Here is a 27,892-nt window from a genome sequence, read left to right as displayed (position 1 = left end):
CCTAAGGATGCTTGGTGCTGGGGCTGGTATTGCCAGGGTCTCAAAGGCTGCCCACTCTGACCAAGGGTCTCTTCTGCCTGCTCCTACAGGCTGGCTCAGGGTGCTGTAGCTTTGGGGTACAGGGAAGTACCTATGCCTTGTGGGCAATCCAAGGGCTTTCCAAGGGGAATGTTGGCAGCCAGGGCCTGGGCCTTGGTAGGGGGCCTGGCCTGACTGCCCACCCTTAAACCCAGCCCACCACACTGGTCCACTCCTCTCCCCAGTGTCCAAGACCCCCACCATCTTCACTGCAGAGTGGACAACAGCGAACGAGGCAAAAACGACAAAGACGTGGTTCTGTACAAAACCGGAAATATTTTTACTCTTTTAAAACTTTGATCTAAGTTACCTTAGACCTCATGGACTCGATACAAGAGTAATATGAATTGGGAAATAAAACACTTTAATAGCCACAATAAACTTTGTTAGAAATGTACATGTTGCCAAAATAATAATAATAAAATTAAAAAAATAAAAGAGAGGAAGAGAGAGAACAGCTTGATGGCCAGGTTAGATTATATAAATGTTCAACAAGGACAGGAAAGGAAACCTTCAAAACGCTGGGTCAGAATAGTCAGGGCCCCGTGAGGCTCGCCCCTTCCAGCCTCTGGGCCCCGGGGCTGTGTCCCCCAAACAGGATGAGCAAGGATGGCAAGGCCCACACAAAGCTGCCTCTCCTCATGGACAGAACACCCAGGGATGGGCATATAAACAAAGCTCATAAGAAATGTACAAATATAAAAAGCTACAAACATTAATAAATTACAGCATCACAAAACACAGAAACACTTCACAAGGTGCTAGTAAAATAACTGTACCCCACCCCCTTCATCAACAAGAAGGAAAGAAAGAGCTGGTATTCAAGTTGAAGATTCCTCTTCAAATGTGTCTGAAATAGATCTTTTGTGTACTGTTTGCTTCTGTCAAGACAGATATAAGGCTGCACAGACATCACTTGTTTTTCAGGCAATACCTTAGTTCCTAAAAGAAAAAATAATAATAATAACCATAATAATACAAAGAAAGAAGGAAAAGGAAAAGCATCGGAAACCCAACTGTTCATCATACTCGGCAAAAAACTCGTATAAATGTTAATGAAGGACTCTATAGAAAGAAATTCCTAAAGATACTTTTACTCTTATAAAAAAGAAGTTATTTAAAAAGCTATTTACACGCTACATTCTATGAAAAATATGCTTCAGGAAATACATCTAAAATTAAAATACAGGATTGCCTGAGAAACAAATCCAGCCCCTCCATGTCGATGGGCAGACGCGTGGTCCAGGAGCCACCCGTGCACTCGACAAGTGACAAGATAGAAGTGCCTGGCCCCAAGTCCTCGGCCACCCGGCCACCAACTGCCCCACCAGGCATATGGCGGAGTGCTTTGGCTGGGAAGTGCTTCTCGGAGTATAGATGGTCAGGCTGGATGAGGCCCACCCACGTGGCTTAGCCTGGGCCCCCGGGATGCCACACTGTGGCTGGGCCCAAGCCCTTCCCCGGGGACCCCATGATGGCTCCAGTTCGCCCCCACTGACACACTGACCCTGCTGCCAGCCCCAGCCGGCCCCAAGAAATGCCCCAGACATTCAGGGCACAATACCCACCATCCGGCCCACCACCCACTATCTGGAGAGCACAGAGGCTCCTCTCCTAACCGGACCGAACACTCTCTGGACTTGTCTGAGAATCACTTGGGAAGAAAAGGGGGGCACATACACACCCCGATTTCTCCTCCTCTTCCTCTCTAGTGTTCTTTGCCTTTTTTTAAGCCTCTGGAGGCTACCAGTCTGTGGCCAGCTCAGACTCTGGGCCTGGTGAGCATTGGCTCACTCCTCCTTCCTTGAAGGACTCATGCTCCCAGCAGAGCTGCAGAGGCCCTGCAATCACACCCATGCTCGGGGATGCCTGGAGGCTGTCCTGAAACTGGAATGGTCCTCAAACGGGCAGGGCCACGTTTCGGGAACTGGTCACTCTAAGCAACTTGAGAAAGGACGTCTGTCCACATTGGCAAGCTCCGCCTGCTGAAGCAACAGATGCTCATGTGAGGGGGGTGGTTGCTGGGAGGAGGCCAGGCCCTCCCTGGGTGAGGCAGCAAGGCCACCCTCCTGGGGGCTGATGTTCTAGCGGGGCTCCGGGGGTCCTGAGTGGAGCAGAAGGATCCTGGCTTTCCAAACTTTAAAGGAGTAGTTTTCCATTCCGATGAATTTTCAAAATTTTCCCAAGCCTCTGTTTGGCAGTGGCCATGCCCTTTTTTGTACGTTTTCCTGGTGGAGGTGGAGACACAAAAAAGACAGGTGAGTGAGAGGAGCAGCATATGGGGGGGTCTGTAATCCCTCACTGAGCCCACATCCTTTCTGTAAGATGGGCGTGCGATGCCCAAGCACAGTGAGCTCTGCATCCCTCCAAAACCATCAACTGTCGACAAAATGCCCCACTCAGAGACTGTGTCGACAAGGGGCTGGGGCATGGCGTGTGCAGCAGGGACAGTCCAGGGATGGCATTAGGGCAACCTGGAGCTACCCACCCCCCCATGTCCATGGCTGGCTGGGGCTCACGGCCGGGGCACAGTGGGCCTGGGGTGACAGTGGGGGTACCATAGGACCCAGCCAACTGTCCCACCCCTAAATCACATGGAGGAGCCTGGGTCACCCTAGGCCACTCCCAGTGAACCCTCAACAAACCATCAACCACACTCTGTCTCCAAGCCAGGACCCAAAGCCAAGGCCCTGGTAGTCTAAAGGAATGGACCTAGCTCCAAGGTACCCAGAACCAGCCCCCACCCCCCCACCCCCCAGCGAGTAACCAGAGGTCTCAGTCTTGAGCCATTTCTTTCACACACTGACTGAGGGCCTGGCCACAGAAACTCATGGCTGCAGGGACAGAGACCTATGGTCACTCACAGGCAACTCAGGGTCAGCAAGCAAGGTACCTTTGGCAGCGGTGTTGTTGGGGGATGATGAGGAGGGCCTCCTCTGCGTGAGGAAGACCCCGGGGGCCATGGGCTGAGAGGCACGGCCGGCTTGGGCCCCAGTGAAGGTGCCAGCTGCTGTGTACTCATGGTCGACCAGGCTGCTGCTGTGGGACTCTGGCGGGGGCTCAGGTGAGCTGCCCTCCTGTGAGGCCTGGCTGCTGGCCGTGCTGGTGGAGGCCGGAGTGGTGGAGGCCGGGGTGGTGGAGGCCGAGGTGGTGGAGGCCGAGGTGGTGGAGGCCGAGGTGGTGCTGGCTGAGGTGGTGCCGGCAGAGGCGGAGGCAGAGGGGGAGGTGGTGTTGGGAGCCAGCTTCCTTTTGGTGTTCTTTTTCTTTTTGCTTTTCTGCTCCTCCTTTGAACAAAACATGCAGGTGCGTCACCGCACAGGGCTGGCCAGACCCAGACCCTGGGGAGCAGACTGCAACCTGGGAGCAGCCTGGTCTACCGTGGACAAGGCTTCTGCCATGGAGCTGAGCAAGTCAGCACTGCAGGAGCAGAAAGGGCTGGACCACGCCCAAGCCCATCTCCAGCCACCACGAGCCCCGCAGAACAGTTCTGGGGTCTGTGGAGGGACCATCAGGCCCTGCTCTGTGAGGCCAGCCATCCTGGACGTGGGGACGTCCAGGACACAGCATCAGCACTCAGCTGTAGTGTGGACAGACCCTGCCCAATCTGAGCTCACCTACTGGAGGACATGTAGTATGGGCCCCTCCCCCATCTCCCGAACCCCCCATTCCCCACCACCCCACTGTGAGCTACCATGGGACTTCTGACACCAGTTTCCAGCTTCTCTGCTTCCCACTAGCATGGACCTGGGAGCCTGAAGGAACCAGGCCGTGACAGCCCCAGCCTGGGTGATCCCCGTGCATGAGAGCGGGGGGAGCAAAGGCACTGGGGAGCCCAAGCCCAGGCGGACGCTCCCCGTGCATGAGAGTGGGGGGCAAAGGCATCGGGGAGCCTAAGCCCAGGGGGATGCTCCCCGTGCATGAGAGTGGGGGGAGCAAAGGCACTGGGGAGCCCAAGCCCAGGCAGACGCTCTCCTCACCTGCTGCGACAGTTTGGCTGCGGCAGCTGCCAGCCCAGTCTCAATGGAGGCCACTCTGGTCCCCTCGCGCACAGGCCTGTCTTGCCTTGGCACCGATGGGCCAACCCGCGCTGTAGGAAAGAAGGTCAGCCTTCCTCGAGTCGCCACCCAGTGCCTGAGCACCCTCCTGGATCTCCCAGCCTTGCCCTAATCTGTCCCTGAATCCCAGGGACAAGTCACATTTGGGGGAAGGTCAGCAATAGCCCCAACCTCGTGTGGGGGTGGTTGCCCTCCACCAGCAGGACAGGAGGGGTCAGGAAGGGAGTGTGTTAGGGGAACCAGACCCCACTCTGTTGGCTGCCATGATGGGGGCCGGGGGCAAACGGGACCCGCCCAGGGATGCTCGTCAAGGAGAGCCAAGGCAGAGGGCCAGCGCACCACAGGGACATTGCACTGCCCTACTGGCAGGAGCTGGGATGCCTCTGAGTGTTTGCGAGAGCACTTGGCTGAGGTCCTGGGATTGAAGTGGAGCCCAGTCGGGGCTCAACAGACACCCTGTCTGAGCCACAGAGCCAGTGGGTGTGCAACACGACTGCTGGCATTCCGTGTGGACAGAGCTCCCCTCCCAGCCCCCAGCACTACCTGTCGGACTATAGGGGGCGTCATCCGAGCCTTTCCTCTTCTTGGACCGGGACTTGAAAACAGGACTGTCCTCATCCGACTCCAGGGAGGGGTAAACTAGAGGTGGAAAGAGGAGGAAGGACTGAGCTGCTGGTGTGGCCCCAGCAGGACGGGAGTGGCAGGCTGCTGGCAGACCCTATGACTGGCACCCCTGGGGCCGTCTTCAGGCTCCATAGTACCAGCCCTCCCGGAGTGGCTGCCCCATGCACAGGCACAGGTGGCCTCTGAAATCGTCCAGCCCAGGCACCCCTTGGGGTCCAGAGAGGCCAGACAATGGGTTCCATCCAGCCCCCATGGCCACCCAACCAGCCATGCCTATGCCAGCCTGGCCGCCACACCCACTTGAATGCCCAGTTCTCAAGACATCTCTTCTGTTAGTGTCAGAGAAGGGAACCTCTGATGTCCATGGAGCCAGCTGGCTCTGAAGGACCCCAGACTCTCCTCGACAAGTCTCTAGAGCAGGGAGACCCACACAGCAGTCCTGGGTGACTCACTGGGTGCCTCCTCCTATTATCAATAGGTTTAACCCCCAGGACCTGACCCATGTCCCAAGGGCGCCCCCAAAATGGAGTTCACCCCACTGTCAGACCATGACAGCCCCCGCCAGTGAGGCCTGGAAGTGTCCACCAGATAGGACAGGCCCAGCGTCACCGCGGGAGGGCTCTCTAGGACAGAGGTGCAGCCTCACACCATCAGGACTGCACTGAAGACAGGCCCTGCGCCATGCGGGCAGCACATGGCCCCTCGCCCTGAGAAGCACACTGCAGCCCGTGGGGACGGGGACATCCCGGGCAGTGGGCCAAGGCATGGAGGTGGGTCCTTGCTCCAAGTCTCCTCCCAGGCAGCCAACAGCAACTCCTTCAGATCGTATTGGAACCTGAAGCGCTGGGCCTGGAGGGGCTACGGTGTGAGGTGAGTGGCCATGCCCCTGAGCAGAGGCCACAGCTATGGCCCAGTTGCCAACTTACTGCCCACCTCAGACTCAGGCCACAGAGCCACTCTGGGCCTTGGTTTCTGTTTACACAGACGCAGAATGGATGTGGTCTCAATGTGTCTATGAAATGGTATAGCCACTTCATAGTGGCTATACCTTCTCAGAAGGTGCCTTAGGCAGCGACCCAGGCAGACACCACAGATACAGGCCACACAAAACCCCCCGCAGTAGCACTATTCACAACTGCCGAAAGGTGGAAGCCATCCAAGTGCCTGGGGATGGACAAAGGGATAAACAAATGTGGTGTGTCCACACAGTGGAATGTTATCCAGCTAGTAAAAGGAACAAAGCTGACATGTGCTACAATGTGGATGGAGCCTAAAGAGTATGCTAAGGAGGACTTCCCTGGTGGTATAGAATCTATCTGCCAATGCAGGGGACACAGGTTCAATCCCTGGTCCAGGAAGATTTCACATGCTCTGGAGCAACAAAGCCCGCGTGACACAACCAATGAAGCCTGCACGTGCCAGAGCCCACACACCGCAGCTACTGAGCTTGTGTGTTGCAAGTACTGAACCTGTGTGCCTAGAGCCTGTGCTCCTCAACAAGAGAAGCCACCACAATGAGAAGTCGGTGCACCGCAAGGAAGGGTCGACCCCGCTCACCGCAACTAGAGAAAGCCCACACGCACCAATGAAGACCCAGTGCAGCCAAAAAAAAAAAAAGCATAAATAAATGAATAATGTGTTACTATAAGTTTAAAAAAAAAGAGTATGCTAATGAAAGAGGCCAAGCACCAAAGACCAAGTACTGTGCAATTCTGTTCACATGACACATCCAGATGAGAAAAATCTATGAGTTGGCATAAATCAGTGTAAATCACGGAGAAGGCAATGGCACCCCACTCCAGTACTTTTGCCTAGAAAATCCCATGGACAGAGGAGCCTGGTAGGCTACAGTCCATGGGGTCGCTAGAGTCGGACACGACTGAGCGACTTCACTTTCACCTTTCACTTTCATGCACTGGAAAAGGAAATGGCAACCCACTCCAGTGTTCTTGCCTGGAGAACCCCAGGGATGGGGAAGCCTGGTGGGCTACCGTCTATGGGGTCGCACAGAGTCGGACACGACTGAAGCGACTTAGCAGCAGCAGCAGTAGCAGCAGCGTAAATCAGGGGAGGCAAATTGACTCTTAATGGACAGAGGGCAGGGTTTCCTTTGATGAAATGTTCTCCAGTTGGGGGTGCTGACGGCAGCAGACCCATCCCTCTGAATACACTAAACACCACTGAGTTGCATGCTTCTAAAGAGAAACATCTAAGGCCTGTGAATTACATCCGCAAGAGGGTCTGGCTCCCAGCACCCAGGACAGGCACCTCTCCCTGCACAGCAGCACTCACCATAGTCCGAGTCCTTGAAGCAGGCGTCCAGGTGGTCCTGCTCCTCCTCATAATCGTCCAGGTCCACGCTGTTCTTGGCCGCCCTCTTCAGCAACCGCTTGCCTGCACTCTTCCCACCAGCCCCGTTCTTCCGGGCACCATGGGCGGCCAGCGAGCTGCCCTTGGCCTGGCCAGCACCCCACGTGGTCTGCAGGCAGGAGTCGGAAGCCTGCAGGTTGGCCATGGACAGCATTCCCTGAATGGCTTCCTGTGTGCTGGGGGAGGCGGGGGGCTGGCTGGAGGCACAGAGAGACAGGCACTCAGCCCATGGCCCACACATCCTCCCTCTCAGCAGCCAGCAGAGGGCGTGGGGGGAGGACGGTGGGGGCTGATCATTTCCCCATGGAAAGGACCAGCTACCCGCTTCCTCTACCCTCTGCCCCCCATCCCCCAACATCGAAGGGAGAGCTGGAGGCCTTGGGACAGAGAGGGGCATAAATAGAGAAAAAAGGGAGGGGGAAGTGGAGGGAGGGGACGAGGGAGAGGCAGACAAAGGTGCTCCTGATCTCTCCCATCATGAGGTCAATAAGCAGAATCCCCCCAAGGACCCAGGCCACCTCTCCCTCCCTATTCCATTCTCTGTGCACCCCTGCGCCCACCATGGGCTCCTGCACTAAGCCCCAGTCGTGGGTGCTTCCCCCACATCTCATCCAGCACCTGAGATGGAGCGGCTCAGCCCGCTCCCTCCCATGGCACTCGATCTCCCCAGGTGACCCACACCATCTTTTTATGACTGCATCTGCACCCACACCCTCACCCTTGCCCATCACCCCAGACATTTTTCCACCTGGGTCAGGAGAGTCCACCCCAGCCTCTGGGGAGCCTGGCCATACCTCTCACTGCCCCCTGGTTCCTGAGGAAGCAGGGCCTGGAATGGCGCAACGCTTGGCTCTCCTCCCTGGTCACAGACCCAGGAGGCCCAGGAGGCCCAGCAGTGGGCCCGTCTTGCATGTGTGACACTCAGGCCCCCTCCAGCCTGCCCCATGTGCCCCTGGGGGATGGACACACCCACAGGGCTGCCAGAACACAAAAGCAGCACCCAAAAGTGTACCCACAGAACCACGCTGGTGGTTCTGCATGGTCCCTGCCCCCTCCCCAACTTCCAAGAAGTGTTTGAAGCATCTCTAGTAAGACATTAAAATGAGAAGAAATCCCTGCTCAGACATAAAGTTCCCAAGACTGAGGTTGGAGAGTAAAGGGAGATAGAGCTGGCCCCAGGAAGCACAGACACAGAGGGTGGTCCCCTGTGTTCCTGGGGGCCCACCGAGACAAGCTTGGACAAAAGTCATCCTGCGAGGGGTACTGCTGGGCTCCAGGCCAGGGACTCTGCCCTAAGCCAGGAGGCAGCGACGGGCGGGCGCCTCTCTGGGCAGTCCTCCATGAATACCGCTTCCCCCAGCCCCACCCAAGACGTACTGGACCGCAGTGTTTTGGGCTTTTGCTAGAAGCGGATGGATTATGGTTCCAAAGCCACAAACAGTGGGAAAAATCAAGTATGATCAGACCGCTGTGGAGAGTTAGGAGCTCTCCACCAGACCTTCCACCTGCCCCAGTGTCCTCCCAACCCCCAGTGTCCCATGCCATGAAGGCAGAGGGATACCCAGACCCAGTCAGGAGCACATGGCATTTGGGAGCGGTAGTATCATTGCTATACCATCATCACTTTTCTGAGCAGGGATGGACCCCCCCCACCCCCAGCCTGGCCAAGTACGAGAGCCAGCAAGAGCTGATAGATGGCCCCCCACGCTCTGCACCAGGCTCTCCAGTGCTCTGCAGATGAGGCCCTGAAGGTCCCAGGCATCCTCACCCAGCCTTATGGCCTGGACAAACGCCAGGCTTCCTGCAGGGATGGCAGGGTGGGGGCCAGGACACCCACCACGAGGGTCCTCCGGGAGCCAGCATGGAAGCCAGCCGCCTGCCTGTGCCATCTGGACGTCGTGGTCCCAGCCCAGCTCAGCTGCAACTGAGAAGGAGGGGTCTTGGAGCCCAGGGCTGCAGACTGGCCACGTGGGCCGGCAAATCAAGGAGCAAAGTCTAACCAGTGTGCATGGAAAATAATACCTTAATCCTCCAATTATCATACCAAAATCCTCTCCTTCCCCCCCGGCGGTAAACACTAAGCAAACCATCCACAAGAAATTAACATATTTTCCTCCATTTTCTTCAGCTGTTTTTTCCAAAAAAGCAAATACTTAAAACAGAGCAAATGGACCATCAAACACTGACCTACACTCCAAATGGGAGACTTGGGAAAGGAACTGCCTGCGGCGGCCAAGGAGGCCAGCCCCGGCAGGCACACGTGCACGTGTGCAGGCGTGTGTGAGCACACACGTGTGTACCTACAGATCAGTTCACAGCGCGTCCACAGACTGGCCGCCCTCTCCCAATAGGCCATGCCCTTGCTCAGTCAGGAGCCCAGGCTGCAGGCCCTGTGTCCCAGCTCCGGGCAGAGTTCTGGCACCAGCCTCATCTGCCCTCATCCAGTTTTGGGGGGAGCTCTCCATGGAGCTCACAGGGGACCTGGGTGAGCATCATTCCATCACTGAGGTGCCAGCTAGCCAGAGCATTCCCAGAAGAGAGGCACCTCTGAAGAGATGTGGGGCCAGCCCGGGCACCAGCCCCTCCAGCAGAAGGGGGCTCACAGCCAGGCTTCTCCTCCCGGCAAAGGGGTCTCAGGCCAGGGTCCCTCCTGCCACCACCGAGGCATCTCTGCAGTTGAGGGGCTTGGGTCTGCCTTATCTACAGAAACCACTTCATGCTAAACAGGAAATCTGTACCCCACAGCTCTGTAGCAGCCTCCAACCATACTCCACTCCCATGAGAAAAGGCACCTATGGCTATCTGTGAGCATAACACTGCACAAAAAATGATAATCTGTGAAAGAAAATACAACCATTTGATTTGGGAAGAACGCTTTTCAATCAAGCCCTAATCCTCCTGCTGGGGCCCCACTGTCTGAGATGGGGCAGACATGTGCCTCCACCGGCCCAGGTAGCCCTCAGACCTTAATCCTGGTAGCACGGGCTGAAAGGCAGATCTGGAGGACCAAACCCCGAGCAGACCACGTAAGCCCTGCCTCCCTCAGGCCAAGTCACCCCCCCCTGGCTGGATGACACCATCTAGCAAGGTCAGCCTTCCAGAACCCCCACACTTAGGCTCCATCATTAGCAAATGGAGACGCTAGTCCTGCCTCTGCTGCCTCCTAGCTGTGTGGCCTTGAGCAAGTCACCTAAGCTCTCTCAGCCTCAGTTTCCCCATCAATGCAGCAGGAATCTCCTGATGACTCAAGAACTAGGAGGGGAGCCAGCCCTCACCATGGTAGCAGACACTTCCAGAATGGGGAGGCTGCAGGGGACACAGGCCCCCGTCCCTTGGTCTGTCTGTGGTACTTGTAGAAATTCCATGTGGAAAAAAAAAAAAAATGTCCCATGATGCTTAAAAGCAAGAGCCAACTGGGGCCAATTGGGACCAAAAAGGAATTTAACTGGGACCATCCTGAGAAAAGGGGCTTCCCTGGTGGCCCAGTGGTAAAGAATCCACCTACAAGGCAGGAGACTCGGGTTCAATCCCTGGGTTGCGAAGATCCCCTGGGGAAGGAAATGGCAAACCACTCCAGTATTCTTGCCTGGGAAATCCCATGGACAGAGGAGCCTGGTGGGCCACAGTTCATGGGGTGACAAAGAGTCAGGTATGATTGAGCAACTAAATAACGACAATCATGAGAAAAACAAGCCCCATGGCCTCCCATCCAATGCAAAAGCCCAAGAGAATTAATCCATTTCTCTCAAATCAAAGGATTGAAACTGGGCAGGCCTAGGCAGGGAGGACTACCTGAGCTGAGCAGACACATGTCCTGGCCTGCCTGATCGCCTGGAAGCTCAGGGCCTCCAGGAAAGGGCAGCATATACACCAGCAGTGAGTGGGCTCCTGAGGCTCACATGTGGACTCAAACAGGTCTCAAGGGTAGCCTGGCTTAGCTCCCACACACTCCCAGTTGGGGTGGGAATCTGGGACCCTGGCCTATCCAGCCCTTTCTCATGGAATGGGCTCTCACATCCCAAGCTCTGAAGCCATCATCTCCCTTGCTGCAGATGACGGCTCTGCAGGGAAGCCAGCTTGGAGTCCCAGAGTGGCCCATGAATGCTCTTTACCCTAACACCAGGCAGACACTGTGGAATTTTCTTAGGTCATTTTTATGGCATTTGGGAAATGACGAGGCAGAGACAGCTGGACGTCCCAGTCTGGAAAAACCCTGATACCCTCCAGGTACCCAGCCTGGACCTGCTTTCCCGCAGGCACACAGATATGGAGGCCCCACAGACTCCTCACACAGGAGCTCTGCAACACGAAGGACCTACATAGCCAGCCCCCGCTCACCTCCCTGGCCACCTGGCACCACCTCTGCCAGGCAGGGGTCCCACTCTGACTGTCCAGCCTCCAGGACATGGGCTGATGGAGCCCTGTTTGGCCCAACTCTGTGGAAGCACCCAGTCCCCCCAGTTCCCTGAGGGCACTAGGCCTACCTGTTGGGGTTGTACTCGAGTGCGCCAACCTCCTCGCTGGCCTGAAGCAGGTCCAGGATGCCCGCGGCCGAACCCCCGCTGTCCTTCTTCACTTTGGCATTGCGGGCGGGCTTGGTGTCCGTGTCTATGTGCAGTGAGCCCTCATCAGAGGAGTCATCGCTCTGCTGTAGGGACAGAGCAGCCAGTCAGAAAAGGGCTTGGGGGTAGGGATGGGACTGTTTCACTCCAGTGAGAAAAAGAGGTTTTTAAAGAGCTTGTCCTTGTGCTGAGCACCGGGAGGCTGACTGACCAGACACACACTGCAGAGCATGGGCGCCTGAGCTTTGTGCTGGGAGCCTGCAGCCCCAACTGCAGCACTGTGCCAGATGAGCCCTGGTTTACAGAACCTTATGTGAGAGCTCCAGTATTGAGCACAGATACAAGAAGAGTTGCCGTGGTTGGACAGGGATCAGGTGGGTGAACCTGCGCCTGAAGGACACCTGTTAACAGCCCCTGGCAGGTGGCTCCGCAGGGACACCCTGGGCTCTGCAGGTATGGTATCACCCGTCTTCCTGGAACTTGGCTTCCTGGGAGATGGCCATCACATCCTGGGCTGGACACGCGTGGCCTTGGAGGCCATCTAACTTAACCACCATACCTCAGTGCAAGACCCACCCCCCAGCAGCCTGGCCTGCTACCCTCTGTACTACCATCCTCAAGCATCAGGGAAACTCGTGGATCTGACTGAGGAGCGCAGCTCCAGAGGCCCCACCACTCAGACACCTGTAGACCTTCCACGAGTCCCGACTTTGCTTCTGCCCCTTTGTGCAGGGCCCCAGGGTTCACAGTCCCACATCTGGAGCCCAGCCAGCTTCCCCAGGAAAACGTCCCCCTCTGCACTCCACCCAGAAGGCTCAGTCAGAGATGCCCCACCAAGTGGTAGGCGGGCCACTGCCTCAAGAACAGCCAGACACAGAGATGGCTATCTTGCTCACTCCCGTGACCAGTGTCCCAGAAGGCAGTCGCTTACCTTGTAGAGCGCCGAGTCCAGCTTTGGCTTTGTAACGGGCGTGGGCAGCGGCTCCTTCTTGTCCAGTAGGACTGAAAGCAGAGCAGATGGGAGTCAATGGCAACTTTGGAGGGGCACAGGGGGACCCTAGTCCAGCCACATCCAACGCCCACTCCACATGCCCGGGATGGCTCCTACGGGGCTGGGTCTGCCCCCTCCCCGTGTCCCCCCAACTCACAGGACAAGTCCCTCTTCGGAGCATTTTTCTTTCTCCTAATAGGGAATTCGTCAATCTTGAGCTCCCCATCATCCGACACATATTCATACTCATCCCGCACCGGCTGGGGCTTGTCCTCCTTGAAGTTCTGCAAGGCCCCGAACACCCCTGGGCCGGGCTGTGGCTTGAGGGCCTTGGAGCTGGGGTGGGAGAAAAGGGCCGGTCAGTGGGCATCTGCATAGCCTGGCCAGTGCCCCCAGCACTCCACCCCTCAACAGGCCTTGGAAGACCAACAGTAAGGGCTGGACCCCTCCCAACCCCACAGCCTCCTCTCCAATGCCATGACCCCAGCAAGGATAGCACACAACCCACGAGGTACATGCCCGGCCCTTTCTCAGGCTGTGTGAGGTTGTGCCCCTAACTGCCCCCTGATCCTCACTGCTGGACGAGTGCTGGACTTCCGTCAGCCTGCCCTGGGCCTGATACAAGCTCAGAGTCAGACACAGCCAGTGCCAACCGGCCTGGGTTTTTTATTCACACAGTTATTATGGAAAAATAATTTCAGGGCTGAGGTGTAGGAACAATGTAACAAATCTCCCTCCTGGGGCCACAGGGCTACTGCAAACGAGCAGAGTCCGATGCTCCAGCTGCTGCCCCCGGGGTCAGCTGAGGGCACAAGTGCACACTCAGCAGTGGGGAAGAGCAGGCAGGGCACAGGCGTCTGCAATTCCCAATGGGCACAGCTCCGGTTCCCAACAGTGGAAATACCGAGGACAGCTGGCAGTGAGCCCTGCTGGGTGTGGCCATGAGTTACATCATGCAACACACACACACGTGTACACACACATACCCGTGTACATACACATACCCGTGTACACACATGGTTACAGAATCATGTCTCCTTTTCTCCCTTCCATTTCTAAACTCTAGCACGGTCAGTCAGTCATACAGTTAATGCCATCAAAAGCTCCCCGGGACCCACCAGCTGAGCTTCAGATAAGTCAAGGACATGCCCAGGGCCGTGAAGTCATGGCAACAGATCCAACCCATCTGCTTGCAAAGAGGCCTTGGCACACTGCCACGAGCTCTTGGGAAAAGCAGGCCCACCTATGCCGGGCCCTGCACGCACACCAGACACTGATGGCTGTGTCCCGCAGCCTGAAAGTGGCCTTCTCCCATTTTGCAGATGAGAAAACTCAGATCCACAGGCGTAAAGTGGCCCCGTTCCCACTGGGATGTGTCTACCTCCTGTTTGTTAGGCACCCACGCTGCACTTTGGATTTAGCATACAACTGCCAGACCAAGGCCAGCGAGGGGCTTCTCGGTGGGTACAGGGCTCCTGGCCCACCCACCTCCCATCTGGCCAGCCCACCACACTGGTCAGCCGACTGAGATCCCTTACACAGTCTGGGACCTAGACACACCAGCTCACACACACAGACCCACCCAGGCTGGGTGCCCCACCTCTCAGCTTAGGGCCATCTCCTCCAGGAAGCCCTCCCACCAATTCCCTTGGGCACCCACGGACTCCATAGCACCCCAGGCCCCACAAATCCTCCTTCCATGGCCCCAATCACAGCCATAATTTCAGGTGGATTTGAGAGTACTGGGCTCATACCAGCCTCTCCCCACTGCCCTCTGGACTCCTAGGCCAAGATCCTGACCCCTACGATGTCCTCTGTGACAGCCCAGGACAGCACTTGGCTAATATCTGCCCAATCATACCCTCCCCTCCTTGCCGCACACACCACTGCTCCCTGCCTACCTACCTGAGCTCTTTGGTTTAGGAGGCAGGAAAGGGGTCAGCCTGGTGAGGCCCTCATGAGGGGTGTGCCTGTCCTCTAGCTCAGGACAGAGGCTCATCTGCAGAGTCCTCCAGGCGAGTGTATGTGTGTGTATGAGGTGTGCACAAGCAGGGCATGTGTGTGTGTGATGTGGAGAGGAGATGCTCAGGGTATGTGTGGCAACATGTGGTGCGTGTACAACCAACCCCTCCTGGCACAAGCACTCACGTACCCAAGCAGTTTCTTGTTGGAGAAGGAGAAGGAGAACTTGGTGTCCTTGTTCCCTGACAGAGGAGACTTCTCCAACTTCTGCTCTTCCTCCATCTTCAGCAGGGAGTCAGGTTTGCTGTTCTGAAAAGCAAACCCAGGACCGTCCCTGAACCCCATACAGGTGCCCAGTGGGCAGAGGCAGCAGGACAGGCCAGCCTCCTTCCTCTGACATGTCACCCGAGGACCCAGGCCCACCACAGCCCCAGGTCCACAGGAACTGCCCTTGGATGCTGACCAGCTCCAGGACTGCCAGCTAGAACCAGGGCAGGCCACTAAGGGCAACAGCGTCCATCCTCTTAGACTAAGATGTGCCCACACCAACCCTCAGAAGGTGGCTCCAGGAGGCCACGTGCACACCCAGACCCTCAAAGACCTTCACAGCACACACCCTGACACACCCCACACACGCCACCAAGCCCACACCTGCCTCACACAGCACCTTCTTTCACTAACAGCCCTCCCTGAGGGTAGACTCACTCACCAGCACACCTGCACACACACACACCTCACCTTATACTTCCATTTGGCCTCTGACTTGCTCTTAGTTTGCTCTCGGATTTCCAACCGCTCCACGTCATTCTGCGTGCTGATCACCTCCTTGTTGGGCACACTCAGGACATTCTTTGTGGCCTAGAAAATACTAGCCATGATCTAGTAGCAGACATGGGAGGGCAGCAGGGTCCATCAGGCTACAATACAAAGTCCCTACAGCACAGAGTCCCCACCTCCTGCTGGCCTACATACATCAGTTCATCCATCCATCAATATACCCAACCACGTATCCAACTAGCCATCCGTCCATCTGCCCACCCATCCAATTATCCCCCATCCATCTATCTACCACTCACCATCCACTATCCACCCACCCACCATCCACTATCCACCCACCCACCATCCACCCACCCACCCATCCATCCACACCATCCATCCACACCATCCACCCACCCACCCACCCATTCAATTATCCACCACACACCTATCCACCACCCACCATCTACCTATCCACCACCCACCATCCACTATCCACCTATCCACCCACCCACCCATCCAATTATCCACCTCACACCTATCCACCACCCACCATCCACTATCTACCTACCCACCCACCATCCATCCACCCACCCATCCACCCACCCATCTAATTACCCACCATCCACCTATCCACCCATTCACCATCCACTATCCACCAACCCACCCACCCACCATCCACCCACCTACCCATCCATCCACACCATCCATCCATCCACCCACCCATCCAATTATCCACCACACACATATCCACCACCCACCATCCACCTATCCACCACCCACCATCCACTATCCACCTATCCACCACCCACCATCCACTACCACCTATCCACCCACCCACCATCCACCCACCCACCCATCCATCCACACCATCCTTCCATCTACACACCCATCCATCCACCCATCCATCCAATTATCCACCACACACATATCCACCATCCACCATCCACCTATCCACCACCCACCATCCACTATCCACCTATCCACCCACCCACCATCCACTCCACCTATCCACCCACCCACCATCCACTATCCACCTATCTACCCACCCACCATCCACTATCCACCTATCCACCCACCCACCATCCATCCACACCATCCATCCATCCACCCACCCATCCACTCATTCATTCACCAACCATTCATCCATCCACTCACCCACTCATAAATCATTCACCCACCCATTCATTCAACCACTCTTCCTCCTCCTACCCTTCCTTCCTCCCTCTCTTCTTTCCATCCACTCATCCATCTATTAATTCATACATTCATCTGCCCTCTTTGCATTGAGAAAAGGAAAAACCATGTGCCCCACTTAAGCCCTGAAACATCGGGTAATGATGTTCCACTAGCAGGAAACCATTCAGTATGGCCTGCTTTCAGAGACTCACTGTTCCCAAAGTCCATACCTAAGACCCTCTACTCACACTGATGGGACTTCAAGGCCAGGCCTGCTCTCTTACTGCCACAGGGGCTCAGGGCCCCAAGGAAGCCTGGCCCATCATCACCTCCACTCCTGCCTCCCCATTGCCCTCCACTGGGTGCCTCACCCACCTTTAGGTTTCAGCCAATGTCTAGGCCCCAGGGAAGACTCAGCCGGCTTGTCCCCCCAGGTGACCCTTGATGGTCTGACCCACCCTGACCCAGGTGGGTCTGACCCACCCTGACCCAGGACAGACTCCGCTGCCTTTATCATGAGGGTTTCTCCCCAGCTGCCCACTACACCAAGCTTGCTGGAGCAGAGCCCAGCTGCCCTGGGTCTCCAGCACAAGGACACAGCAGGTCCAGCACCAGCCCACAGGCCCGCTCCATGGAGGTGTCTGCAGGCCCACTGACTACAGGTAGGGAGGTCAAGACCACCCACCTTGCCCTTCTTAGGAGGCTCGATCTTGGTCAGTGCCTCCTTGGTGTGGGCCTCCAACAGGTCCAGGTTGGGGATGGTGGGTGATGCTGAGCCCCTGCACTTCTTCCCTTTCTTCTTGCTCCCATCCTTGAGCTTCAGTGACTTGGGAGGCTTGGGGGGCTTGGGGGGCTTAGGAACTTTGGACGGCTTGGGCATCTTCACGGTTTTGGGAGTCTTTTTTTTGGACACTTTCTCCAGGAAGGACCGTGGAGGGCTGGCCTCAATGGGGGATGGGGGCTCCTCCTTTTCCCGGTCCCCAAAACAGACCTCGTCTGAGGAGACAGCCGCAGTTACTTCAGGTCGGGAGGCCTTGGAGGCATTCTGGGAAAAGGACAGGAAGAGGTGACCAAGAGTGCCCTGCTAGGAGGGTCTCACAGCCCCAGGCCGTGGGGAACAGGCAGAAAAGGAGCATCTGTCTGCATCACTGGTGACACGCTCACACGTATCCTACACCATCTGTATAACAGGCTCACACCCACCTACACTGTCTATGAACACAGTCACACCATCCATACCATCCGTGTGACAATTTCACACCTGTCTCACACCATCCACATCAGCAGCCACTTGACCCCTCTACCTCCTTGGTGGGGACTGCTGTCCCACCCCAAGGCACGGGGAGGCTGGGGGCTGGACAGGCTCGCACAAGCTGAGCCTCAAGGGGCTGAAGCAGTCCTTGCGGCAGAGTCATCCCCCCCCCACAGGGGGCTACACAGCATCCCCACACTCTCTCATTCCCGAGGATCCCACCAGGAGACTGTGAGTCTGCCACCAGGGCCGAGGATCCAGCGTCATCGTGCAGCTGACCCTGCCCCAGAGGGCTGGGGGAGGGGATGCTTCCCATGTGCCCGACCCTCGCAGGATAACCAGGGAAGACAGGCAGAGACATCCCTCAAGCAGGGTCAGCAGGCCACCAGGGTGAGCCCTACCTCACTGAGCCGGATCTCTTTGGCGAGGTCTTTGATGAGCTGCGAGGGTTTGAAGTGCTCTGGGAGCTCGTCCTCATGTTCTGCCAAAGCCTGCAGGACAGCCCATGCACAGGGTCAGCTGCCAAGTCTGGGCACAGATGCCCACTCCCCCTCCACTCGCAGGGGCCCCAAGCAGGCTCAGCTTCTGTGGTTCCTGACTCATGCCCTCTGTCCCTCCAGGCTGTCCCCCATCTACCCAGCCAGGACCTCCAGCCCCACTGCCACCCAGACAGGCAGAAGGGAAGGCACTGCCACAGGCGTGGACTGGCTGCTGGGGGCCCCAAGGGCGTTAGCCCACTCTAGCCAGACACTGTGCTGACGAGGAGGCTCTGCCACGATCCCACTCTTACAGATGGACAGTAAGTCCCAGAGGGGAGGGGGTGCCCAGTGCCACTACCAGCTGTGACGTGAATGTAGGCTATCCCTTCTTCCTGGGCGTGAGGCCACTTCACCTGGCCAGACAACTGGTGTGAGTCAGGGGGCACACCCTGCCCCACTCCAGGCTTTGAGAACCGAAGGACGGCCCTAGGAGGGTACCTACTGCCCCACCCCACCCAGCTCACCCGTGAGAGACGCACAGTGCTCCCCTCTTGGACTCCCCACTTCCTCAAGACTTTCCGGGGGCCTGGTGGGATCTGCTCAGACTATGCTGGCACCCCTGACTGGCAGGGGTTCCCAAGGCAGTAGACAGGGAGCCCCGAGGCTGACCAGGCCTCTCCCCTCCCTCTGTACCAACAATCCAGGCAGGATGCCAAGGGAAGTTGGAAGTTGCTTTTCTGGAGCCTCCCTGAGGAGAAGTAGCCACTGCATGGACGCTAGTGAGGGTGCCGATGCTTTCAAAGCCGGGGGACCCAGAAATGCTGCTTCAAGGGAGTCAGGAGGGGCACAGGGCAGTGCTCCTATGGTCGGGGGGGATGGAGGCACGTAGGGCAAAGGGACTGTCCTAGTCATAGAGCAAAGCCAGCTCCTGAGGTGACGCCTGCACCAGTCAGTGGGACAACGAGGACATCTCCACTCTCATCAGAATGTGACCCTCCAGCCAGTCACTGACTCGAGTCCTCCCCGCTCCCTGGCCTTCAGGGTCCACGCAGTGCCATCTCTACCACCTCACCTCTCACTGAATCTCCCTGCCACCCAGCCCCCCCGCTCAGGCCAGGTCCCGAGGTGGTGGGCCCTCTCCCGCATCTGCCCCCACCAACAGATATGTGACTGGCCAGGTGCCCTCCACCTGCCTCTCACATGCTAGTTCCCACCGAAGGAAGGACAAGCCCGAGGGATGACGCCCCGCCTGCCGCCCTCCCTTCTGCCCTGGGTCATGCCTAGCACACTTCCCTACCTGCTTTCTCGTCCATGATCTGAAAGCACCATTGAGAATTTTAGCTCCTTGGACTAAATGAGGGGGCAGCTGCTTCCCAGATTTGTGAGAACCTGGGGGAAGACGGACGGGTTTGCTCAGGTGGGTACCCACTCTCCCCTGCCACCTGCAGGTGACTCAAAGCCCCGGTGGTGGGGGATATTCAGGGCCAGAGCTTTCAGAGGCATGTGCCCACCACCACCTGCCCAACTGCCAACGGTTCCTCTTGGAACCCAGGGGATGCCCATCTAAGATGCTCTGCAAGGGGCAGGACTGGCCTTCCCACTGTCCACCCACCAGGCCCCTCAGGCAGTGGGCTGGCTCCCCCTCCACTGGGCCCCAGCCTGCGACAGTGAGGGACCACAGTCATGCCCCAAACCAAGCGTCCCCGATGCTGATCCCACCCGCTCACAGCCCCCTGCATAGCTCAGGCAGTGGGCCCACTTCCCACTGGGGTGGCCCAGGGCAAGCACTACCTCAATCACATCCTTGGGAGCCAGAGCTGCCCCCAAACAGAAGGGACAGAGCATTCCCCCTTCAGGCAGAGAGTTCACCATGGAGGCAGAACAGCCCTGAGCTCTGACACCACCAGATGACCATGTCTGGCCTGTGGCAAACCCCTGGGCCCTCTCAGCTCTGAGGCTGCTGAGCTGTCAGCCCCATCACAGAGGAAGGCCCAAGGCAGAGAGGCAAGGGCATCCCAGCAAGGCCCAGCTAGTCAGCAGTCACCCTAGCCAAGCCGTCCCCAGGTCCTTAGGGTGTGATTCTGCCCATACAAACCCCATTCCATCTCCCCAGCAAGAAACCCCAGAGCAGGGCAGTCCTTCTGCCTGGAGTACAGGGCGGAAGTTTAGAAAATGATGGATGAATTTCACTGAAACCTAGCCAGCCCAGGTTAAGAACCATTTTCAGCCTTCTGATCTCAAATTAGAGTCAAAGTACAAAGGAGTCCTGATAAGGAGGTCTCTACTTGAGACTCTTATCAGAACACAAAAGAGCAGCTTCCTGGAAGGCAGGTGCTGCTGAAAAAGGAAGCTCTCCATGAAAGCAAATGCTCCTCCTGCATCCCTCACATGGCTGCAGAAAGTCTGGAGACCTGAGCAGGAGGTGGCCACCTGGAGTTGATCCCAAAGGCAGGGCTGGCAGGACGTAGGATGGAGGGCCATGTTCATGGAGGGCAGGGACCCAGTAAAGCCCATCCCTCCCCACGGCCTTCCCCGGGGGACTCTGGCATCCTCACTCCCCCAAGCACAGCAGGGATGCTACCGGGGTCCCTTGGCTGGTAGCCAGGCAGACCCCAGGCCTCTCGATGTCCCAACTGAGCCCTGTCAGTAACCACACAGGGCCACAGGGACCAAGCAGAACACACACCAGGTCTGGAAATATGTGGCCAGAGCTCCTTCTGCAACACCAGACAACCCTGCAGGCAGGAGCCCCCTCCAGCCCCATAGCACACAGACAGGGAAAGCAAGACCTGGGAGCTGAGGGGACTTTCTGCTCAGGCCCCATGAGGGCAGCGCTCAGCCTGTGCCCCAGGGCCCAGCCGCCCTGCTGCATGATGGCAGACCTGTGACCACTCTCTGGCATCCCTGAGCTCCGCCCGCAACTAACTGCCCACAGCCACAGGCAAAGACGCTGACCAGGAGATGACGTACTTTTGAACGCCTCCAGCAGGTGCTTCCCCATGTACCAGCAGGCAGTTTCGAAGTTGGGAAACTGAGTCAGGCTGCCCAGTTTCAACCTTCTTTCCACTTCGTATGCTCTGGAAGCCACAGCAAAGAACTATTCAGTGTATGAAGCTCTGAGCAGGTAATGAAGGAAGGTGAACCCATGCCACAGCTAGAGGCTACACTGCGGCCATGCCCACTCAGGCCTCCCTGCTGGGCCTTAACAGCAAGGTGAACCAGGGGACCACCTCAGGATGACCGCTTGGTGTGAAGGTGAGCCCCATGGGCCATGGCTGCTAGAGCTCTGGGTCAGTGCTCAAGGAGTAGGCGGCTCGGCCTTTAAGTTCCCCCCAAGTCTATTACAGGCCTGAGGCTGTCCAGCAACCAGGCAACTCAGGGGCACTGGTAGGATCACAGCTCATCTCCTCCTTCCTCCCCACCACGCGGACGCCTGGCTAGGCAAACAGCCGTGCCGAGGGTCACCCATGGGCTGGGCCCGGCCAGGACTCAGGGGAGGCATCATCATACCACGGTGGAGCCAGGGAGTCAGGGGAGGCCCTACCTCATCTGCATCTCCACACTCAGGCTGTGGAGGAAATGTCCCGCGAAGGCCAGGCAGTCCACAGGCGTCAGAGTGGCGTAAATCCAGCCTGTGGGGACAGGGATGAGGCCACCTCTTCACAGTGTTCTCACGCCAGGCTCTTGGCATACCTGGCCTGACTCCAGCCAGCATGGGCTCAGGCTCCTACCAGCCCTTGCTCTGTGCCCCCATCCATCCGGGGCCCTGGAAGGTGCTCCGGCCCTGGCTTCTATGTAATGATTGGGTGCGCCCTCCCAGAAGGATGGCCTATGTTTGAACTGGCCCAGTCTGTTCTATCCAGCCCTGTGCGGTATAGACAGGGAAACTCAGGCCCAGGAGCCCAAGAGACTCGCTCAGACCCAACCCAGGGGTGGGCTGCCTGGCATTCCTGATCTCCACATGCAGGACGGACGGACAGGCAGAGCTGCCACAACTCCCAGGAGAGCTGGGTTTGTCCCCCCAGACTCTGAGAAATAGCTGTGGTTGTAGGAAACAGGAGTAGGGGCTAGACCAGGAAGGACTCGGAGGCACCCAAGTCAGTGGAAATGTGAGGGCCTCCATATATGACAACTAGAAAATCTGAACACTGATTGGCCATTGGGTAATACTGGCATGGTTAACTGTTCATTTTTAAAGCATGATGATAGTATTGTAATTATGTTATTTTTAAAAAGAAGCCTTACAGAAACCTTCACCTTAAAAGGTGAAGTATTTACAGGTGAAGCAAAGCGACATCTGTGAAGAGCATTATCTGCTCGTATCCTGCTTTCCCCTTTGTGTTTGCAATGTCCAGATCAGCAAACACCACTCTGACAGTGTGACTGGGATCTCTGGGCTGGGCTCTCAGGGCCCCATGCAATCCCACAGGCCTGGCCTCCAGAAGCACAGCCAGGCTGGAGGCTACAGGGCCTCATGGCCCCGAGGTGGCCCCAGAAGTAACCACAGAGCAGGACCGACCCCAAGGCAAGGCAGCACACACCCAGGGCGTGACCTCCCAAACATCAGAGGTGGGGCACACAACACAGGGGCAGGCACTCACCCGAGGGAATGAAGAGGGTCTGGCCCTGTTTGAGGGTGCACTTGTAGCATTTATCCACCTGATCGGCAAAAAACATCTCGCTGTGGTTTGAGGCTGACTGCCAGCGCTCATACAGGGAGATGTTGGCTGAAGCTGGCTTGATGAGATAGAAGATCTTCTCCCCCTGCCAACAAAAGGCCATTGGCAGAAACTGTCATATGCTGGGATGCTGGGGGTGGGTAATGCCCACCATGTCCCTGGCTGGGTCCCAGCTTCACCATTGTCCTCCCAGGCCCACCATTCCTCCCCTGAAACACTGGGACCACATGTGCTTTGCAATCCAGAAGTGTGCCTGTCAGGAAGATCCTGGGCATCGGTGCCTCCAGCACGTTCAGGGCAACCCCTGCCACTCCACACTCCATATCTTTGCAGCACTATGGATGCTGTACATGCCAAGGGGAACAAAGTTGTGACCTGCAGTCTGACGAGTTATAAGAAAGCTCTTCTCTTGAGAGTAGCCTGGGTCCCACTGGTGATGGAAGGATGGTACCCCCTGCCAGCTATAGCCCAGCTCTACGCTTGGTCTAGGGAGATCGACAGGTCCTCACTCCCAGGGCAGACAGGCTGAGGGCAGGAGATGCACAAAGGGTGGCAGGAGTGGGTGGCAGGACTTGCTCAGAGCCTCAAAGGGCTGGGACCAGAAGTTGAGCCACCTATCCTAGCCCAGGCTCCAGCAGGTCTGGTCGGGGTGGTGAGCCCAGTGCTCAGGGTCTCCTTTTGTGTGTCTTTTTACATCTCCCTTTCCCTCTGGCTGCCCTATCTGTTCCCAGCCAGAAGTCCCCTAGCTCTCTCTGCTGCTCAGATGCCAGCCACTGCAGCCTTGCTCCCTGGCCCCCGGCCAACCCCTCATTCTCCCCGTGGGGGATATTCCCTCACCCCCTCTTTCAGGAAGGCTCCCCAGCACTGTTCTCCCTTCCCCAGACACCGCATTTGGTCACCACTACAGTGGGCCTCCTCCGATTGCTTCATGAGCCTCAATCTTTAGAAAAAGCACCACACATGCGCTGCTCTGGGCCTGAGTTACTCCCCAAGGGCCCAACATCTGTGTCCTTCCTGTGAAGAAACATCTTGTCCCTCCTCCTACCTGATGCTAGCCACTTTTAAGGCCTGTGGGGATACAGACGGTCCTGCCGGCTCTGGTCAAGAGCAGGTCTTGCCTCGGGCTCAGACAGGGTGCCCATGGGGAGCAGAGGCCCGCGCTCACCTTGAGCACATGGTACCAGGCAGAGGCGCCCCCGGAGTCGATGTGAAAGTCGGTGTAGCTGTCCTTCACACAGATCAAGCAGTACTTGGCCACCTTGGGCTTGGCCAGCAGGGCATCGTCAGGCCAGTAGTTTTCCACCCAGGACAGTTTCTTCACGATGTCAGGAGGGTCCACAAAGCTGGACATTCTGGGGTCAGGGACAAGAAGGGCGGTCACAGTGACAGGAACCATCAGCACATTTGTTATGCCCCCTGGGGAGGCAGGGCAAGGTGCTCTGCGATATGAGTCCCACACCTATTTCTCCACCTCAGGCTACATGGCATTGCTCCCATTCTACCGGGCAGCAAACCGAGGTCCACAGAGCGGGCAGAAGGAGCCCAGCTGCTAGGTGGAGCTACAGCAGGCATCTAACACTGGGCTCTCCTCCCGAAGAGAAGGCCCGAGAACTATCTACCCCAGAAACAACTCCCTTCTTGGAGAGCTGGAAAGAGACTTTTCAGGTGGGCTCATGCTAGTGTCACTGAGCACGATGGGGCCTTGAGAGTAAACGTCATTGCTCATAAACAGCCCGGGCGAAGGGAAAGCCACTGCCCTCCAGAACAGACAACAGGGTGCAGCAACTTCTCGCCATGCTGGGCCATGTCAGACCAGATAACTCATCTCCAGGGAAGATGAGAAAAGGCAGAGACAGCCTGTGATTCTTTTAAATGTCACTGTCCTGGACAGAACGCACAATACTGCATCGAAAACGCCCAGCTCAGCAGCACCTGTGCGGTGACACTTCAGCCAAGCCGAGAACAGGGCTTCAGTGTTCCTGCTGCCTTGGGCACATCTCTGCCTTCAGGGTCATGCCTGCTCAGACAAGACAGTCACACATCATAAACTAGGCCACCCTGACCTCAACAGCCTCAGTCACAGGCCCTCCTCTTTAAATCTTCAGCATGTTCCAAACCAGTGTTTCTATCCCTCCGCCCTGGCCCCACTCACCTGGTGTCAGAGAACTCAAGGTTGGTGAGGTTGAGGACCCGCTTGCGGTTGGTGCTGTAGTAATAGTCCACAAACTCCTTCAGCTTCATCTTGCAGTCCTTCTGCTTGGTGACGTCTGTCACATCCACACTTCGCTCCGGGCCTGGGGAGGCAGCAGGGGAGGGTGAGTGCAGCCAGGATGGTGACGTGGCCTCCCATGAGGTCGGGGGCCAGGATGTGCAGAGAGAATGCTCACTCACCCTCTGAAGACAACCAAAGGAAGGGCGGAAAGCTGAGGCTCTAGGCTCTGAGATCTGACCCTCCTCCCACCTGTCCTGCCCACTCCTTCCCTTGGGTGACCATGAAGATCCCCTGGTGCAGTGGGGTGGCACAATCAGGACCCTCAGCTAAGCTGGCCAGATAAGCAAATAAAAATACAGGACACCACATGAACTTAAACTTCAGCTAAACAATGGAGGTGTTTTTAGTGTAGATATGTCCAAAATAATACATGGGACATATTTACACTTAAAATTTTTTTAAATCAAAAAAACTGCATTTCTAGGACATCAACTCCACATTCTGAAGGTTGATAAATAAAAGGAAAAACATTTTTCGTACATTTTCTATAGTTGATGGGGCAAGTTCAAGGTAAAAATATTTTAGTGACAGACATAGCATTCTGGATAACCAAGTAAAGAGGAAAAGTTCTTTACAGAAGACTCACAATAGAAGAAGAGAAAAGGACAGAAGTAGTCAACTCTTCCTTTGCAACAGTCCTCACCACGGCTCAGCCAATGAGCTCAAAGGCTGATGGAGCTTTCTGTGGACAGTTGAGGCTGCACTGCCTAGACCACTGAAAAGAAGTGGGTGGCAGCACCCCTACCCTAAGGAGTCCTGCCAACAACATGAACTCAAATCTAAGCAACCTCCAACCACCTGTTACAGGAACTACTTGGGACAGAAGAACACGTTAAATGACACCACAAGGATGCTGTTAACCAAATCCCCAATATAAGATTTTCCCAAGTCAAACATGAAAGACTCTCCAGGAGAGTCTTTCTCCAACAGACCAAGGGAATGGGAAAAGGATGGGGGCTGATACAGAAGAGACTGCTGCTGCTGCTGCTGCTGCTGCTGCTAAGTCACTTCAGTCGTGTCTGACTCTGTGCGACCCCACAGACAGCAGCCCACCTGGCTCCCCCGTCCCTGGGATTCTCCAGGCAAGAACACTGGAGTGGGTTGCAGTTTCCTTCTCCAATGCATGAAAGTGAAAAGTAAAAGGGAAGTCACTCAGTTGTGTCCGACTCTCAGTGACCCCATGGACTGCAGCCTACCAGACTTCTCCATCCATGGGACTTTCCACGCAAGAGCACTGGAGTAGGTTGCCATTGCCCTCTAAAGGGATATAAAACCTAAAATCCAGTGTGAGGGTCTTGTGCAGATTCAGATTCAAACATCCAAATACAAAAAAAGGTGTTTTTGAGGCATGTGGGGAGAATGTAGGTGAGCCTTAGGTGATTTTGAGGAATTATTATTAGTGTAATAAAGGGAAATAATGGAACTGTGATTATACATTTTTGAAAACTGTTAGTGCTGTGTACTGGAATCTTCATGGGTAAAATGATGTTATGTACCAGAAATTTGCTTTCAAATAATTGGAGGAAGACAGAGTTGGGGAGATGAATTAACACCTCAAAGCTGGTGGGTTCTCTGACCAGTACTGGATACATAGGGGTTCACTGCTTACTTCTCTTATTCTGTGTGTGTATGAAAAGTTGCATTAAAAAAAAAAAAAAACCCAAGAAGTGAAAGAAAGACCTTTAGACCTCTGGACCATCTCCTCCCTTATTCAGTAAGCCTCTTCCCACTCCTGAAGGCACAGCTGATCGGGCAGCAGGGGAAGCAGCATCCGAGGCAGGGCTGGCCCTACCCTTTGCAGCTGGCTGAGCCTGGGGCCTAGGGACAGAGTTGTGAGCAGGACAACACTAGCTCCTATGTAAAAATAGCTTATAAAAATGCCTGACACCTGGTAGGCACTCACTAAATATTATCTGTTATTATAGGTGCTACGACATGGCACAAACTCCCCTGGACAGCTGTCACTGCCAGAATGAAAATGTGAGTCCTTGCTTCCTCCCTAGCACAAGCTGGTCATCCTTGGGCTCTCTCCTGGTGGGCTCCAGAGAAAGGGTGTTTCCCATCCCAACCCCATTCTCCAGAATGCCACTGATTTCCTGAGTGGCTTGTACAGACGCTCCCCCTGAATTCTCATACCCATCTGCCCCCCACCCACAACTCACAGCATTAGGGATGCAGAGGCTCAAGAGCTCATAGACTGAACAACTTGTCTGAGGGCCTCAAGTACCTGTACCCTCCCATCCGGTATGTGGCCAGAGCGGGCCAGGGCATTTGCCTTTTCAGGGTCTTTCCTTTCCCCTCTCCGCACTGGTCACCCAGGCATCCCTGTGACCACCCCAAGCCCTGGCAACCATGAGCGTCAGAGCCAGGGCAGTGTGGCCACCAGCCCCTCCGAGGTCACTGCAAGTGCATGCTGGCCTCTCTGTGCCAGATGATGCTGGGCTACCTGGAGAGAGGCTACATCTGGCCTCTCTGTGTCAGATGATGCCGGCATGTACAAGCACCTGCCCCACCCAGAGGTGTCCTGATCAAGTGGGTCCATAGCACTGAAAGCTGCGGGGAATACAAGACAGGGCACCGAAAGTACCAGTGAGAACCCAAAGGGGTCCAGAAGGACAGGAAGCCCTGGGGCC

The 27,892-nt window shown here is 56.3% G+C and overlaps 1 protein-coding gene across 2 annotated transcripts in view; it reads right to left on the bottom strand.

Annotated features, from left to right (window-relative positions):
* Positions 1-334: 334 nt before the first annotated feature.
* PHF2 (PHD finger protein 2) overlaps positions 335-27,892 on the bottom strand; it is a 92,582-nt gene continuing 65,024 nt past the window's right edge. The window contains exons 5-22 of one of the 2 annotated variants that reach the window (XM_027550338.1): positions 25,140-25,281; positions 24,153-24,339; positions 22,910-23,072; positions 21,853-21,940; positions 21,279-21,385; positions 19,606-19,697; positions 18,231-18,320; positions 17,263-17,622; positions 15,381-15,500; positions 14,833-14,951; positions 12,838-13,016; positions 12,621-12,691; positions 11,612-11,775; positions 7,050-7,324; positions 4,677-4,772; positions 4,056-4,165; positions 2,972-3,362; positions 335-2,306 (exon numbers count right to left, since the gene is read on the bottom strand). In XM_027550338.1, coding sequence (XP_027406139.1) covers positions 2,218-2,306; positions 2,972-3,362; positions 4,056-4,165; positions 4,677-4,772; positions 7,050-7,324; positions 11,612-11,775; positions 12,621-12,691; positions 12,838-13,016; positions 14,833-14,951; positions 15,381-15,500; positions 17,263-17,622; positions 18,231-18,320; positions 19,606-19,697; positions 21,279-21,385; positions 21,853-21,940; positions 22,910-23,072; positions 24,153-24,339; positions 25,140-25,281 — 2,843 coding nt within the window. In that variant the 3' untranslated portion in view covers positions 335-2,217. The remainder of the gene's footprint in view (positions 2,307-2,971; positions 3,363-4,055; positions 4,166-4,676; positions 4,773-7,049; positions 7,325-11,611; positions 11,776-12,620; positions 12,692-12,837; positions 13,017-14,832; positions 14,952-15,380; positions 15,501-17,262; positions 17,623-18,230; positions 18,321-19,605; positions 19,698-21,278; positions 21,386-21,852; positions 21,941-22,909; positions 23,073-24,152; positions 24,340-25,139; positions 25,282-27,892) is intronic. The other variant, XM_027550339.1, reaches the window with a different exon arrangement.

This window comes from Bos indicus x Bos taurus, chromosome 8, assembly GCF_003369695.1.
Source record: "Bos indicus x Bos taurus breed Angus x Brahman F1 hybrid chromosome 8, Bos_hybrid_MaternalHap_v2.0, whole genome shotgun sequence".
In the NCBI taxonomy this organism is placed as follows: domain Eukaryota; kingdom Metazoa; phylum Chordata; class Mammalia; order Artiodactyla; family Bovidae; genus Bos; species Bos indicus x Bos taurus.
Note: the sequence above shows the minus strand (reverse complement) of the source record. Positions and strands in the feature narration are given on the sequence as shown.